This window comes from Eptatretus burgeri, chromosome 1, assembly GCF_056783735.1.
Source record: "Eptatretus burgeri isolate ZD-2024b chromosome 1, Ebu_testis_v1, whole genome shotgun sequence".
NCBI lineage: Eukaryota > Metazoa > Chordata > Myxini > Myxiniformes > Myxinidae > Eptatretus > Eptatretus burgeri.
The window spans coordinates 64,923,874-64,941,963 of record NC_140961.1 but is presented as its reverse complement, the minus strand read 5'-3'; the positions used below and the strand labels follow the sequence as shown (position 1 = coordinate 64,941,963).

The window sequence follows — 18,090 nt, the reverse complement described above, 5'->3', positions numbered from 1 at the left end:
ACAGACACAGACACACACACACACACACACACACACACACACACACACACACACTTTAATGGGTATTGAATGTTCTCCCAAATGCCCCATCAATCGTTGGTGAAGACCTTTTTTTTCTTGCTTCTCACATCCGAGTGTCCCCCCGACCCCCATCTATTTTTTTTATTTGCTTACACATCTTTGTGCCTCCTTTTTATGTGATTTACGCCAATGCATTCAGCTGTGCCAAAAATGGTTAAATGTATATGTATTATTTATTGTAAAGCACCTGATTCTAAGTGCTATTCAGATGTAATTTAAGTGTTATTTGTAGTTTTAAATGGTACATTTACATGTACGGTATGTCAAATTGATGAACATAAATATAATGGTGTAAGAGTTTTGCACCTGGCAGTCAACTGAGGTGGAAACTGGGTAATAGCTTTCTGCCATTGACTAGCAAATTGAACAATAGTTTTGTTCTACTTTGCTTCAAAGTATGACCTTCTTTTCAGCAGACCCAGTGCCACACACCATTACACACACACACACACACACACACACACACACACACACACACACACACACACACACACACACACACACACACACACACACACACACACACACACACAGACACACACACACACACACACACACACACACACACACACACACACACACACACTGCAAACAGCAAACATTCAATATGCAATAACCTGTTACAATATCAAAATGATTGCTGTACACATAAATATGGAAGAATTTATATTTAAACTTCATAACTTTACAATATATTTACAAATGCCTTTGTATTCAAAGTACAGTATTTCTTTCTTTTCCCTTACAAGTCTGCATTTTCCGGTGTCTTCATTCATGCAGATGGATTTATGTCACGAGAAAAAAAAATAAAAGTTATGTGTCATTGGCAAATGTACTTTTAAACGCTTGCCTGCAATGATTTTTTACACATTTTACAGGTGGAAATGAAACTTACAGTACCAATGCTGAACATTGCATCATCTCCTAACAATTAATGAAGAGATAAATTATTTTTAATTATTTGCACGACATTAAGTCGGTATTAGATGCACAGGTGTCCATGTATTTAAACATTCCAGTGTTCATATAGATTTCAATGTCTTGTACAATTTTAAATCCTATCCCAACAATGTACTTGTATGTAATGCATCATGACAGCAGAAATGAATGATCTGTTGGTTTTCCTTCGTTTTGCGACAGAGCCATGTGCTTGAATGAACATTAGATTCTTTTAAGGTCTGCAATATATGTTATTACATGCAAATATCATGAAACCATTATTAAATCGGACTAATGATCTTAATTAAACAAGAACTGTCGTACCCATACATTTGCATGTAGATAAAATATAGATAAATGTAGGCTGTAGTTCAAATCATGCAGATCACAGAGTATGAAAGAACTTATCCGAGCAAGCATTATGAGATATGAATCACTCCTTCCAAGCATTTACACTGGATATATTAGTACATGTATATGAAGCTTAAAGGGATTCTGGTAGAGTGAAATCCATGTTTATGGATTTATGGGCTGTACTAAACAAAAAAATGATGATGGTCATTACTGAAATATGCAGTAAGCTTTGACTTTAAAAAAAAGTGCAAATTCATTGGAATGCATTTTAATGTACCCTGCCCCAGGCAAGAAATTAAGAACACCAGAAACAAAATAAAAATTATTACTTGTGTTCACAAGCCATTCTGGTGGTAATAATTTCGGGTTGTTGGCGAGCGCAAGCTCGCTCTGCCTGCCTGCTAAAATGGCCGCCGAGGGCGTCCATTGGATACTTCACTGTTTTGCACGAGTGGGCTATCTTGCTCTCCTTTACGATCTTTGGTTACCGGGGTGGTAAAACCCACCCAAACAGCAATGTTTTCCTTTTTAACCACAGTGTTCAAAATAAAACTGGGTGGGAACATTTAAAAATTAAACTCCATGCTATCTACCAGGCAAAGGCCTGCCTGCATGCATTCCCTCTCCTCCTCCTCCAATACGTGTTCCTGAAACCTCTTCACAGGCCATGCTAACTGTGTACACACACCGGCGATATACTCACCTTTCACCCGCACTGTACAGTGACGAGTCCCGCGTGGCTTCGATGCCATAGCACGTCCACTCCACACGTGGCTTTTGCACTGCAGCACGTCTACTCCCCATGTGCAGAAGCTCATGGTTCGTGAGACTGCCACATAACCTCCACAGCACCATGGGCCAGGATGCGAGTTTAAGTTCGAGTTCAGATTGTGCGCCTGAGAAACCCGCGCACTGCACACACATAACCAATCATGTACACATCCCATCAGGCATGCACACACCCCATGGAGTCATTTGTACCATATCCATGTGTGCTGTCTTCGTACCTCTTCGTTTTCAGCAAATGCAGAATATTATTACATTGCAGAAACTATTTGTATATTTATGTTACTATTTTGTTATGAAAGCATGTCACACAAAATGTTAAAAAGCAAACTGCGTACGTAATTGCCGAAAAAGGATCCCTGTGGACTGTATTGCCATGGCTTGCAAAAGCAGGTAAGAGAACACCATGTTGTACTCAATGAAGTTACAGTTTCTGCACATTCCTTAACTTTTTTCTTCACCAAATATAATCGTCCGAATAGTAGAAAAAAGTTAAGCTTAATGCTTTGCTTGAATAAATGCACTTTGTTATTAAAAAAAAAATCGCTAATTTGTTGAAATTTTCAGATTTCACTCCAGATTTCGATACTTATTTAGTCCACGAGATCTGATTCTCAAATCAGATGTAATATTTTGATTATGTACTTGAATTCGTCCATGAGAATAGATCGTGTTTCCAAATCAAGGCATGTTTGAATTGGCCAAACAAAATGGTGAATTCAAACCCCAGCAAGTGGACAGAGGACTGACCAAGGATGATGCCTTCCATCCATCCATTGGGACCATACTCCATACAGAGTGTTGGTGCTGCCTAAGCAGTCTCCTTGGCTATTGGGCACGATCCTGGATGGGTCGCCACTCCGACACAGTACACCAGCATGCTGGCACTCATTTTGTCACCGTGAAGTATATAATCTTCCGAATCGGACTATTACTGTTTGGGTTTGAACAGGATTGAACGAAATCGAAATAGACCAATGTCACCTGCAGGGTGACCCGTATCTTGCCAAAAGGTGACCACGTGTGACTTCTTTAAGGTCACACTGAGGTGAACAGAGCTGCTATCCACCAGGAGCGACTCCTTGAGGAATATCTGCCTACGAGAGATTCCGATGAGAATCGTTCTACAGAGTAACCATGAAAAATATGCGTTTGCCTCATAACGTCACCAAATGACGTCATAATGTCTCAAGCTTGACATATCGAGAAAGCACTCATTGAGGTGTTCAATTTGAGGTATTACACGATATGGTTCCTAAAACTTGAAAATTTGACCTTCGGCGCTAACCATGAAGGTCAAGGCTAATCGCCACCAAAAATTAATCAGCTGAGCGCCAGACCATGAACTATATTCCCATGAAGTTTGAAGACTATCCGATCAAAATTACTCAAAAAATAAGGGTTTTGTCGACTCCCCTGATTTGCGACAAAGTGACCTTGACCTTCAATTTTTTTATGCGCTGAAAGGGACCTCTCTAGGCCTCTGATATGCGAAGTTACAAAAATTTCCAATGATAACTGTGCTCTGCAGAATTTTTTATACGTGATTACAGACAAACAAAAAAATAAACCAATGTCACCCGCAGGGTGACCCATATCTTGCCAAAAGGTGACCACGTGTGACTTCTTTAAGGTCACACTGAGGTGAACAGAGCTGCTATCCACCAGGAGCGACTCCTTGAGGAATATCTGCCAACGAGAGATTCCGATGAGAATCGTTCTACAGAGTAACCATGAAAAATATGCTTTTGCCTCATAATGTCACCAAATGACGTCATAATGTCTCAAGCTTGACATATCTAGAAAGCACTCATCGAGGTGTTCAATTTGAGGTACTACACGATATGGTTCCTAAAACTTGAAAATTTGACCTTGGGGTCAAATATGTTTGACCTGAGGCGCTAACCATGAAGGTCAAGGCCAATCGCCACCCAAAATTAATCAGCTGAGCGCCAGACCATGAACTATATTCCCATGAAGTTTGAAGACTATCCGATCAAAATTACTCAAAAAATAAGGGTTTCGTCGACTCCCCTGATTTGCGACAAAGTGACCTTGACCTGCAAAATTTTATGCGCTGAGAGGGACCTCTATAGGCCTCTGATATGCGAAGTTACAAAAATTTCCAATAACTGTGCTCTGCAGAGTGATTTATACGTGATTACAGACCAAAAAAAAAAACAACATATGAAGGTCAAAGCCAATCGCCAACAAAAATTAATCAGCTGAGCGCCAGACCATGAACTATATTCCCATGAAGTTTGAAGACGATCCGATCAAAATTACTCAAAAAATAAGGGTTTCGTCGACTCCGCTGATTTGCACCAAAGTGACCTTGACCTTTGACCTTGACCTTCAAAATTTTGTGCACTGAAAGGGACCTCTATAGGCCTCTGATATGCGAAGTTACAAAACTTTCCGATGATAACTGTGCTCTGCAGAATTTTTTATACGTGATTACAGACAGACAAACAAACAAACAAAAAAAAAAACATATAAGCTGACTAACATATCTTGCAAAAACTTCGTTTTGGCAAGATAAAAAATAGATTTCACTTCATGCTGGTGGAGAGGATGAGTTGAGAATAAAGGATAGGAACAGAATGATATTGCCTTGCTAAAGGATAATGAAATAAGACAATTAATTATCTTCACAAAGGGTGTTTAAATTCACCCAAACCCCCAATTTTCACTCATGCACTACCTTGGTGTTCCCTTGGTATGCTTGCAAAGTTTCAGGCTGCTCGGTTTCATGGTTTTGGAGTTATGGAGGACACACACACACACACACACACACACACACACACACACACACACACACACACACACACACACACACACACACACACACACACACACACACACACACACACACACACACACACACACACACACACACACTTTATTCGTATAGATGCACTGTGACGTGCACAAAAATTTGAAGCTGATCTGCAAGTATTTTTGTAAATGGTGCTGTGAATCTTCATTCTTATTTTTGACTTCCTTTCTGGTTTCTTTTCCAGGCAAATCTTCTTCCAGCTGCAGTAGTGCACTTTGGCTCAGCAGTCAAGACAGGTGATATAATATAATCGGCAATTATAACGTTTTGGGGGGGAAAAATGGTGAAATGTTTCGAAAGTTGATGGACATCAAATAACTAACCCAAAACCATTTTACCTGTCATGATAGTGTGGCAACTATAATAATAGATCGGCGCTTGGCAGAGCGCATACCTCCGCCAGGCTGAACGCTTTACATTTTGTATCCCACTGATCGGCTGGAACTGGACCTGAACCAAAATCGAATAGGCTTGGTCTTGTCACCGAACTAACTCGTCTGCCTAGTTTTGTATAACTCATTCACAACTTTTAGAGATATCATGCTATGCATAGTTTTTGGCCCCATCTCTCAATGGTGAAAAATCACTTTAAAATTCAAGTATCTGGATCCGGATTCGGATCTTCACCAAAATTATGCGTTGCTGTCCTTGGCCGGTCACCAACGTGTACACACAAAAAACATTCAGAACGATTGCTTGAAAACTGGCTGAAAATTGTATGACAAACAGACAAACGCTACAGATCAACATACTTGGCGAAAAAAAAAAAATTACCAAGTAATAACAGACCAGACCAAGCTATACACTGACAAATCTTCGATTTTGCAAGTAACATGCAGGATTGCAGGGGTGAAAAAATATAACCTCCGTCCACCTTTGGTGGAGGAGTAATAAGACGTCTTCACTTGATTTGTGGCTCGTGGCATTTCCACTCATGTGCATTCTTCCCGTGTCCTGCAGAACACTACCTTTCCAGCACTTTTTTGCAGATGGCTGTCCCGCGTCTCCAAGCTGACATGCTGGTGGAGAGGTAAACGTTGCTACCTTCTTGAGCATGACAAGTGGACGTTCTAACTTTTGCTATGGTGGAGGCTGGTTGACTTTCCCAGACAAGCATATTGCTTTTGAGTTGTTTTATCAGCGTTATTTGGTGCAGTTTTCTTTGGTTATAATTACTCTCGTCATAATATTTAATTGATGTTCACAAATGCATGTCATTATCTGCCATTTTGCTAATAGCCCTTTATTCTCGGTTTTGTATTTATAACATGCAAAGTTAAGAGTCACCCTTGTTTTTTGTTTTTTTCAACTCTTCAGATAAATAATAAAAAGGACTTCCAACTGGGATATACAGTATCCAAGTGAACAGATGCACATCTGATTGCATGCTTGCAATCGCTGTCTGCCATATCAATAGAATATGGCTGTCTGGACTTAAACACCCATCTACATATTACGTACAAATGGAAAAATTGGTGTGGATGTGGAGTTTAGAATAATTCTTTCTTATGCAGCATGTTGTGGCTGTTAGCATCATTGCTCAGGAGTGCAGCAGGCCTGCTGATGTCCCTTGTAGGTTAGGAAAGGAATTTTGGGAATTTGGTCAGGGAGCCAGTGATACATTACTTACTCTTTGAAAGACTTGGTATATTTAATATTCCCCAGCTAATACTACCAGATTAACGTCAATCCAAGGGACTACGATCTTTGTGATGCAACTTCCCTCCTGAGAAGCACTGATCTGTCGATTTATTGTTGGTTGCATAATTGAACCCATGCTGGACAGCTCCAAGATAAGAGTGGTGCTACGTCTGCACAATCCTTTCCGGATGAGTTGAGAATAAAGGATAGGAACAGAAAAGTCTGAAATATTTGATAATATTATGAGTTTCCTTGCAAGGACTTTCGATGCAAAAGAGGCCATATTAGGCCCATCAAAACTTTCGTAACTGTATATAATCCACATTTGGTAAGCATGGCCAGTTTGCCAATACCCTCACCGCAAGTTGAAAGAGGCCTTCCTGTAGTAGTGGGGCAGATTAAGTCAGTTTCCCACAAGAATCTTTCAGTTGATGGTACAAGCTCGAAATTTGGTATACATGTGCTCCAGGACCCATTCTCTCAGAAAAGTACGTTACCCACGTTGAAAAACAAAATGGCCGCCATTTTTCAAGATTGCTGTCTCATAAAATAGGAAAAAGGGTTTTCAGTGCTAAACGTCAATAAATAGGAACATGCTAGTGATCCAAATGTTAAATAGATTGTATTTTGACTGGAGAAATATATTTTGGCACTAATATTCGAAAATGGTTACCAGTTTTCAAGATGGCGGCCATTGCATGACTTAAAATCAGTACTTTTGCAGCTGTCTTACAAAATTATCACAGATATTGCTGGGCAACATCTGTGATCATGTATTGAGGTGATGCGGTCAAGCTCTGTTACATTATGTGAATAAGAGTGATGTTAAAGCACAACCAGGGCACACTGGTGACATCATTGCTGTGAGACTCAGCATGGGGTTCAGTGTCGGCTTATAGTGTACTACTTGTAGCTGGAGTTTACTAACCTAAACTGTAGTTTGTAGTATACTTGAGTGTCCCAAATGCTATCTCATAAACCCCTGTATGTATTTCAGCTAGAAGTATAGCTAGTTGTACTATTACACTATTAGATAGCCGTGCCTGAATTGACAGGATGTGCCAGCGCGGGAGAGCCAAGCCAAGGGTAATGGGGCTTCAGTTACCCGGAAGGTGTACAGATCGCACGGGACTTAAATGGCACTGGATGAACGATCGGGCCAGGTGTAGGGCATTTGTATGTATGAACCGAGTTGTATCCCATATCTCAATGTGCTTATGTATTTTGTACGGTGAGGTGGGAAAAGGATAAACCCTCGGCCTTAACCTGTTCAATATGTCCACTAATAATCCATTGAGTTGTACTATTAAAACTGACTGGAGGAAGTGTTGCCTCTGACAGACTGATACAAAAGAAGAGCTGAAGTCTCCCCCAACCCGTTATGAGTGTAGTTCTGATGGTTATTCCACGATAGCAAAAAACTTACCACAATTTCAGGCAATCCACCAGTTACCGATCAGGTTAGACCCATCCAGATTGGATGAAGGAGGTGGTATTGAGGATACACTGAGGCGAAATAGTGCCAAGTACCACCAAAATTGTCGCAAAATGTTTGACAGCTCTAAACTTGAGCGTGCCACTAAAAGAGAAGCTGAAATTCAAAATGATCCAGGAGAAGGGCACTCAAAAATGCGAAGAACTAGCATGGAAGTGCAACGGTGTTTCCTATGTGAAAAGATACAACCAAAGTCAAAGTTGCGACAAGCCATGACCATGCAGCTAAATGAGAGGCTCAATGAATGTGCTCGCAATCTTAATGATGGCAAGCTTTTGGCTGTCTTGAGCGGTGGGTGACGGAGCTTCCTTCTATAAGCCCATCAAAAAGAACAAAGCAGACTTCTTTCGCCAAGAGGCAGCTGCAACTTCTGGCGACATGAAGCAGCAGGTACTCAAAGATGATTGCCGTCTGCTCTCGCAGCTCTTTATATCCTGCCAAGCACGAGAGTGTGACCTACTTGAGTTTTTCCAACATGAAAACCAGTCTTTCCCAGCGGCGCTGAGTGACAGTGGGAAACTCCACACTGGTCAGAAGTCGCAACTTGCAAAAATTCTGGAAGCTACAGTTACTCCTCCCGACACTAGACCAGGATGTGATGCTGTTATCATTGATGGGTCCTCTCTTGTGTATTCATTGCCACCAAAGTCATCAAAGACCTTTGAGGAATATGCTGTCTTAGATGTGGTTCCGAAGATTCAGATGTACTCATCGAATTTCGTGAGGACAGACATAGTTTTTGATGTTTATTGGACTTCCAGCCTGAAGGCTGAAACTAGATCAAAGAGAGGCAAAGGGGATCGACGCCGAGTGATGGAGAAAACCAAGCTGCCACCTAACTGGAAAAGTTTCCTGAGAGACAACAACAACAACAAGACAGCTCTTTGGGTTCCTTGCTGATAAGATAGTGACCATGTGTCCTGACAATGTCGTTGTGACCAAAGGATATCAGGCTCTTTCCAAAAGATCCATCGGTCTTGATGGCTTAAGTCCTTGCAACCACGAGGAAGCCGACTCCAGAATCTTCACTCATGCTCTTCATGCAGCCAAGCAACAGATGATGTCTGTGTTGATTAAAGCATGTGACACAGATGTTCTCGTTGTTGCAGTCAGTGTTTTTGCTACCCTCCAAGACTCAGGCATGGAAATGCTGTGGGTTGAATTTGGCCAGGGTCAGTTCATTAAGTGGTTGCCAATTCATGACATGGTGGCAAATCTTGGCCCAGATAAATCCAGTGGCATGCTGTTCTTTCATGCCTTCACTGGCTGTGATATTCTATCAGCTTTTCACGGAAAAGGCAAAAAAACTACATGGCAGGCATGGGAGGTTTACCCTGAAGTGACTCCCGTCTTCAAGAAGTTAAGTCAGTACTCACCCGTCGTGGAAAATGCAGACTACAACGTCCTTGAGAAGTTTGTCATCACCATGTATGACAAGAACAGCACTATGTGTAATATCCAGAGGGCAGTGAGGCACGGAGAGTCGTGAGGGTTGTCGAACTCTGTTTATTGCCCGTCCGGATGCACACTACTGTAGACTATCGCACGCCTCTAGCGGCGCGAACAACTATATGCATTGCGGACACGTGACTACCAACACCACTCCTCCATGCCCCCACAACGCTCTCCGCATTGTGCTCTACACGCATATGCCAATACGCCACATTCCTCCCTCCTAAAAGTATGATTATAAAATGACAATTATAATGATAAGCATAATTGGCAAAGAATACTACGACATAAAAAATAAAGAGGAACAAAACGACATCAAGCATGTAAAATCTTCCAAGTACCACGTCGTGAGATCCAACCCTGGGGTGATGGTCGGGCTGTGAATCACCCAGACGAGATGGCACAAAAGAAAGTGTGCTTCATCTGCACAACCTGTTACAATAATGCCATTGTTCTAATCTGGCACATAATTCATCCTTCTTTCCCCATCACAACATATATCGTGTTGGTGCAAGCGAGTTGAATCCCAAATGCAGTGGACTGGTGCTCGAGTACTGAGTTGCACGACGAAGCCAATGATGTCTGCAGACCACAATAACCATGGCCGTGTTAAAGATATAAAGAGGAAAGTTTGGGAGCACCATATAACAATGCAGCAGAAGCGCCCCCAGGCGGCCCATGCTTACACGCCTTCCGGCGAGGTCAAGGTGACATGATTAGACGAACCTCCCGCGCCCCCGGCCGACAAGCTTGCTCGTCCCCCACGGACAGAAACAGGTAAACACGCTGAGTCCGCCAGACATGAGGGCGCCGTCGCTGGCGGGAGCAGTGGGGAGGGTGGCATTGGGAAGATAACACCCGGCCCCCGCGAGAGTAACGGGAGGGGTGACGCTGAACAGCGAACCTGCCCTGGCTCCCCGCCCTTAACCCGAACCAGGCAAGTAGCCGGCTCCATTACCAGCCGTCCCACACCAAAACCGCGCATCAGCCCCGGGCGCAACACCGCCCCTGCCACCGACCCCTTTGGACGCAGCAACTCCAGCGAGACCTCAACGCACGTCCATACAGACGAACAGCGTTGACTGGATACATATCAGGGTCATATAATGGCAAAAACATAGTCTTCACCGAGCCAAACTCCTCTTTACATACAGCGCGCTCCCACAGTATAATTCTAACACATGAGGGGGCAGCGAACCACGGACTGTCATCGAAGCCGGAGATCTGAAAGACCTCTTTATTCGCAACGATTGTCCGCAAGCTCTTCACATCAAAGAAAGCATTGATCCCAATAAAACACATCTTGCTCACACGCGGACTGTCGGCATGTGCGTTTATAACGTCAAGCTGAATCACTCGTGCTGCGAGAATCAAACACACAACAATTAACAAATCATGAACCACGCTGCGCGCAAGCCTCTTGGTTGTCACGACGTTGAGGTGACTTGCATGCAGGTCCCCATCTGAACGTCGAAGAGGACACCGTCGATGGTCGCGCTCCGCGAACTTCTTGAATGCGACCGGTTCGCTCCAACCCCCTGCTGAAATTGCCTGAACGACACGGGTGTGCACTGTATCATGAGCGCAGCGCAAGCACGAGAGTCCGTCGCAGCTGGCATGGCCCCCGTTGCTCCGGAACCGTATATCGTAGTTGCAGGAAGCAATGAACGGAAACCCATGTTGCATCGTCGCGGTTCCTGCCGCCGGGACCTCGCCCTCGGGTCTCGAGGGAGGCCCGGGCCCAAACGGAGGTATGGGCCCTGAAGGAGACACAGGTGCACCTGGAGGTACGCACTCCGAAACAGGAACCTCCTCCCACCGAAACTCTAATCAGCCCGGCACGGGACGTCCAAGGCCACTGGTTGGCGCCGTCCCGTCTAGTTGAATGCGGGCCAACCCGCTCCGACCCAAAAGGGCGAGCCCCTCCCCTCGCACCACGAACCGCGAGAGCGCAACCTGCTGACCTTGATGGGCAACCAAAACGTGTGCCCTGCCAACCGCTGGTAGCGCTTCACCGGTATACTTGTGCAATGCGAGGGTAGACCTGAAAAGACGTAGACCGGGGAGTGCACGAGCGGTGCGCTCGCTTATGGTCGACACCGCCGCTCCGGTCCCAACTCGAAACACAATCGGTTCCCCGTTCACCTCGACCTCCACTGTCATTGGTCTTGTCACCTTCGGACCAATTGAAAACGGGCTCAACATCGGCTGCATCTCCTGCTCCGGGCCGCCGGGATCGCAATGCCCAGGCTGCAGGACTCGACCCGGGGCGTAAAAATGCACGTCATGCACAAAACACCGTACCGTCAGTAGGTCTCGACCCGGGACGTTGGGGTGGCTTCGCACACCGCAATCCATGACCGTTATGATAGCCAATGACACTTGGCACACACACCGTAGATGTCCCTGAGTGTTCAGACCGCCATCCGACTGACCGCGTTGCAACGTTCGGTCACGACCCACACCGAAGACTGTGTGTGCGGCCGTGGGCGCTTGGTACACCGCATGGACCTCCGGATCACCTGCTGGGCTCTGGCCATCGAGGCTCCGGACATGTCTCAGAGTCTGTGCGATGGCCGACGCCACTTCTGAGTTGAACGTAATGTCCTCGTCCTTTCGCCGTGGCATTGCAGAAACCATTCCCGAGGCTTGCAAATCAGAAATAAAACGATCTCCGAGCCCGGCTGCCGTTCACTCGATGTGAATTTGCAGGCGCCGGCGAGATGCCTCACCCGTGCGGCGAAACTCACGATGTGCTTCCCTGGGCTCCTCACCAGGTGATCGAACTCACGCCGCGCGTACTGCGCTGATTTTCCCGGCACTCCGTGCGCCCTACAATCCAATTGCTCTGGCCAAAGACTCAAAGTCAACACCGAGGAAAACCAGGCCCACTGCACGCGTCGATCCGAAACATCCTCGTCGCCAATGTAATGTCCGGAGGGCAGTGAGGCACGGAGAGTCGTGAGGGTTTGTCGAACTCTGTTTATTGCCCGTCCGGATGCACACTACTGTAGACTACCGCACGCCTCTAGCGGCGCGAACAACTATATGCATTGCGGACACGTGACTACCAACACCACTCCTCCACGCCCCCACAACGCTCTCCGCATTGTGCTTTACACACGTATGCCAATACGCCACACTATGGACAAAGTTGATGAGGCAAGACTGGACTTGTTCGCTCGGAAGCAAAGGTCTTATGATGCCATTCCACCGACAAGCGCAGCTCTCATACAGCATGTGAAACGGTCTGCCTACCAAGCAGGCTGCATATGGGGCCAGGCAACAGTGTGCAAAATGCAAACTGAAAGCCCTGCAAATTGGGGGTGGCAGTAAGATGGTCAGGTCTGGCAAGTCTTTTAGACGACCCTTCCACCCATTGCCCAGAGTTGTCAGCAGTTAACAAAATGTGGCTGCAAGACGGAATGCCGAGGGCGATGTAAATGCTATCGCTTCAGTCTCAAGTGTACACAGTTGTGTGCATGCAAATGTGAGGACGAAATGATTGACTAATCCACCACGTGAATCAAAAGATAATTTCCTGCTGTATATGCTATATTATTCTTCATTTTTTTTCTTTTTTGCAAAATGTAGCGCTAAAAGAGCCTGTCATTTAATTCCGGCCATATCATCTTAGTTTTCAATAATTACGATTTTGCAAGTGCAGAAATGGATTTTTCTAACTCAAAAACATATATTTTGATGCATAGAACGTTAAAATAGCATTATTCCATCAAAATTTAGCTCAAACACAGTCAAACCACTTCAAATGGTGCCCATGTTGAAAAATGGCGGCCATTTTGTTTTTCAACGTGGGTAACGTACTTATCTGAGAGAATAGGTCCTGGAGCACATGTATACCAAATTTGGTGCTTGTACCACCAAGTGAAAGATTATTTCAGTAATCTGCTGCACTATAGTGGATCAAAAATAGGCTGATGTGAATGAACAAATGTATATTTAATATGGAGATCGTCCCCAAGCTGAAACAGCATGATGTTTGAACAGAAATTTCATTTGTTTGGGGGGGGGGGGTTCTTTTTTTAAGTGGATTGTAAACCTGTTATCCCAGCATTTGCAATGATTTCATTTTTTAACCTAAAAATGCCTGTTTTGTGCTTGATTAAGCTCAATCCCCAGAGTCCTGTGCAAAAGTGAAGCTCTGGATTCTGCAGTGGAGTCTACAAATGAACCTGAAGGTAGTGGCATAGCTTTGCCAAGTGTTCAGGATGACCCTGCAATGATTGATTCAGAGGCCAGTTCGAGCAGGGCAGTACCTCGACCCAATTCAGCTATGCCCAAGTGGTTAAAGCTACCAGGTGTGTGTTTTTATTTTTTTTCTCGTTTGTTTTTAAATATCGTATAAAAAAATTGTAATCTTATTTCCTGGAGTAAGTGTTTGGTGTGGTAAAAGCACAACTAGCAACTTGATTTTCAAATATTTACAAAATATGGTACGCATGTGAAAATTTAAACTATTTATACCATTACAAAATTGGTCATCCGCTTAAATTTCCCTATACTCCATTTTTCTTCCCACTCCAAGTCTTGTTTATAGAAGTTACTTAACTAAAATTGTACAAGCCTGTGCGTGCGTGTGTGTAATTCGTAAAGGTTGAAAGACAGAGAGCACAGCAGTGCAGAACTTGCAATGACTAAGCTGCGACAGGCTTATTTTGTAACCTCTGGTCTTGGCCTACATCAATAGTTTGGCACGAGCTATTATTTCACATGGCCGCAGTTTGTAAAGATTTTCATAGAAAATGGGAACAGTGAGTTTCCAGCAATTTATTTAGTTTAAATCATTTGCTCATGCATATTTTTTTTCCTTGATATTTATTCCTTACAATTATAATTCCTCCTCAATCGGTATTCTTCAGTTGTCCGAATTTTTAGCTCACCTGGAACATAGTTCTGGGGAGCTTATGGGATGGCGCTCCGTGCGTCTGTCCGTCCATAAACACTTGCAACTTTTTCTCTAAAATTACATTCATCATTTTGATGAAACTTGACCACATCCTTCATCACCCGTTATGTACCAAAGTTTGTTCACAGCATCAGAAAAAATCAGTGTCTTGGAGGGGTTGGGGTGGGGGGGTTGCCCCCCAAAATAGGTATTTGCTCTCTTCTCAGAAACTACTCACAATTCCGATGACACTTGACTACAACCTTCATCCCCCATGATGTACCAAAATGTATTCACGGCATCGAAAAAATCCATAGGTATTTACTTTCTTCGCCGTTAGATATCTTGTGGATCATTCCACTACCAGTGGTTCCCTGGTTTTCTTATCCAGCCGCTACGAGGTGAGCGCCTAGTGGTACTGCCCCTATATATTTTTTTGTTGAGTGATGTGCTTTGGTGAGGAATGCTGGCAAGCATACTTGGCTGAGCTAATTTTGGACCTTTTGTTTGCATCCTCAGGAAAGCGATAAAACTCAGGGATATTTTGAAGCTGCTGAGGGTGAGGCACCGTTGATGCACCACGTTTGCTGAAAATCCTGGCACAACAATCCTTTGTCTTGATCTGTTGTTGCTCTTTTTTGCAAAAGAAAACATTTTTGTTGTCGGTGGGTTTTTTTTTTGGTTTATTTTTCTTCCAATTAATCATCTATTTGCTTCATCATTATTCCATTCATGCCATCTTGTATTTCTTCCAAATGTGGTCAATGCATTGTTCACCTGCTTCAGATTTGTGCATTGCTCACTTTCTTGAGTGTGATTTCCAAAGGCATGTTCTGTTTTTCCACCAATGGTTTTGAATAAGCTAAACATGAGCAAAATATACCTTGACAATAAAAGATACCAGAAAGATGAAGACCGTTATCTTTGATTGAAATAAAGTAATGTTTGTCCGGCACTGGATTTGGAAAATGTTTTCTTCTACATCCTCACATATTTCAACTCGGTTGTGATGTTTCTGAAAGCACCCTTCATCATTAGAAGTTCTATCCGAGTTAATTTTGAAAACTAAATAGGTGCATGGAGACTGGTTTAAAATTAACTTAGATTGTGAGACTGCAGCATCCTCGTAAGAGACACAAAGATAAATAGGTGCTTTTGGTTCACGAAAAAAAATAAGTGACCACTATATTCGTTATTGTTGTGTGTGTGTGTGTGTGTGTGTGTCTGTCTGTCTGTCTGTCTGTCTGTCTGTCTGTCTGTCTGTCTGTCTGTCTGTCTGTCTGTCTGTCTGTCTGTCTGTCTGTCTGTCTGTCTGTCTGTCTGTCTGTCTGTCTGTCTGTCTGTCTGTCTGTGTGTGTGTCTGTCTGTCCTGAGCATAGCTCCGTGGGTTTTGATCCGATCCTGATAAAATTTTGGTGGGAGGTTTATAATCATGATCTTCTTCTTCTTCTTCTTCTTTCGGCTAGCTCCCGTTAGGGGTCGCCACAGCGGATCAACTGTCTCCATTTCGCTCTATCCTCCACATCTTCCATTGACACTCCCACCACCCGCATGTCCGCCCTCACCATATCCATGAACCTCTTCTTTGGCCTTCCTCTTCTCCTCCTGCCTGGCGGCTCCATCTTCAACATCCTTCTCCCGATCTATCCATCATATCAGCCAACTCTCGCCCTTTGCCAGTCATCGTCCCAACTCTCACCTGCACACTTCTACCCTTCCCCCTCTCCCACTGCCTCCGGACTCGCCTTCCCCGTCTCCTTCTCCTCCTTCGCCCAGCAGTAGCACAATTTCCACTGGTACCCTGCTGACCACCGGTACCGGTGACGGTCGTTGGTAACCCGGGCCTCGACCGATCCGGTATGGAAATTCGTTTTGTTGTCCGCATAATGATTTGGCATAGGTTTTTACGCTGGATGCCCTTCCTGACGCAACCCTGGTCGCCTCTTACGACATACAGGGATATGGTACACCTATTCTAACCGGGGCATACACCGGGCCCAGTACAACTGGTACTCATTTCGCCGACCTCGGAAGGATGGCAGACTGAGTCAACCCCCTGGTGTTTTCGACTTGGTGTATATATATATATATTTATATATATATATATATATATATATATATATATATATATATATATGTGTATATATATATATATGTGTATATATATATATATGTGTATATATATATATATGTGTATATATATATATATGTGTATATATATATATATATATATATATATATATATATATATATATATATATATATATATATATATATATATATATATCTGTGTCCCAACGGGGCTTGAACTCAGGACCTTTTGGGTCCCAAGCCACTGCCCAAACCACTGTGCCAACACCAGACGAGGTTTATATCATGATATATATATATATATATATATATATATATATATATATATATATATATATATATATATATATATATATATATATATATATATATATATATATCATGATCTAGTGTTTTCCTGAAAATGGGCGTGGTGCACCCATTATGGGCGGAGCCACGCCCAAAAAACGTGTTTTTAGGGGTCAGCCGATTTCAATTTGCGTCTTCTCCAAGGGGGTTTGTCGAATCTGACAGGGGTTTCGGTATTTGGTTAGCCCAATGGCACCTGCATAGCCACACGGGGCTCAATTTTTCATTTTTGTGTCAAGGTTACAAGGTCACAAACTTAGAAAATTGCGAATTTTGACATAAAAATTTTTCTTCTCCGAGGGGTTTGTCGAATCTGGCCAGGGTTTCGTTATTTGGTTAGCCCAATGGCACCTGCATAGCACCAAAGAGCTCAATTTTTCATTTTTGTCCCAAGGTCAAGGCCACAAGGTCACAAACTTAGAAAATTGCGAATTGTGTTTTTAGTGGGTAGCCGATTTCAATTTGCATCTTCTCCGAGGGGTTTGTCGAATCTGGCAGGAGTTTCGGTATTTGGTTAGCCCAATGGCGCCTGCATAGCCCCACAGAGCTCAATTTTTCATTTTCGTCACAAGGTCAAGGTCACAAGGTCACGAACTTAGAAAATTTCGAATTTTGACATAAAAATCATACGACCGCCCAAACTTTGAGAGCTCGGATGACAGTATTTTTTATGCATAATCTTGAGGTTATTCCCCACCTAAAGTCTTGAAACCATTTTGCTCTATCTTGAACACCTTGCCCGTGGCGCCCCCTTCAAGTTTGTTTTTACGCTGATTTCATCAAAGTATGGATAATCCGCGGTGTGCGAAATGCCATATAGCCTATATGACGTTATATTGTTCCTGGAATGTTCCAGAGGAAGTTTTGCACCAAAAGTCATAATCCTTGACCTTTGACCTTTAAAGTTCACAAAGGTCAAATTTTCAAAGTTGTGGGAATCTCACCGAGTTTTCGAGCTTCTTCGACGAACTAACACCATTAAGCTATAGCACGTATCCTGTTTCCTTATTTTAATGTCCACAACATTGTTTTGTGACCTTTTAAAGTTTATGCAAAGGTCAAATTTTTAAAGTTGTTGAACGAAACCGGGTTTTCGACATTTTGCAGCTAATAACCTGTCACTCGTACCACATCATGTTGATCATTTTTATAACTTAG

At 43.5% G+C, this 18,090-nt stretch overlaps 1 protein-coding gene across 2 annotated transcripts in view; it reads left to right on the top strand.

Moving 5' to 3' along the window:
• Nucleotides 1–15,448, top strand: part of ASPSCR1 (ASPSCR1 tether for SLC2A4, UBX domain containing) — a 100,456-nt gene extending 85,008 nt beyond the window's left edge. For both annotated transcript variants that reach the window (XM_085886290.1, XM_085886300.1), the window contains 4 exons: nt 5,184–5,235; nt 5,960–6,029; nt 13,716–13,906; nt 15,013–15,448. In XM_085886290.1, coding sequence (XP_085742416.1) covers nt 5,184–5,235; nt 5,960–6,029; nt 13,716–13,906; nt 15,013–15,023 — 324 coding nt within the window. In that variant the 3' untranslated portion in view covers nt 15,024–15,448. The remainder of the gene's footprint in view (nt 1–5,183; nt 5,236–5,959; nt 6,030–13,715; nt 13,907–15,012) is intronic.
• The last annotated feature ends 2,642 nt before the right edge of the window (nt 15,449–18,090 follow it).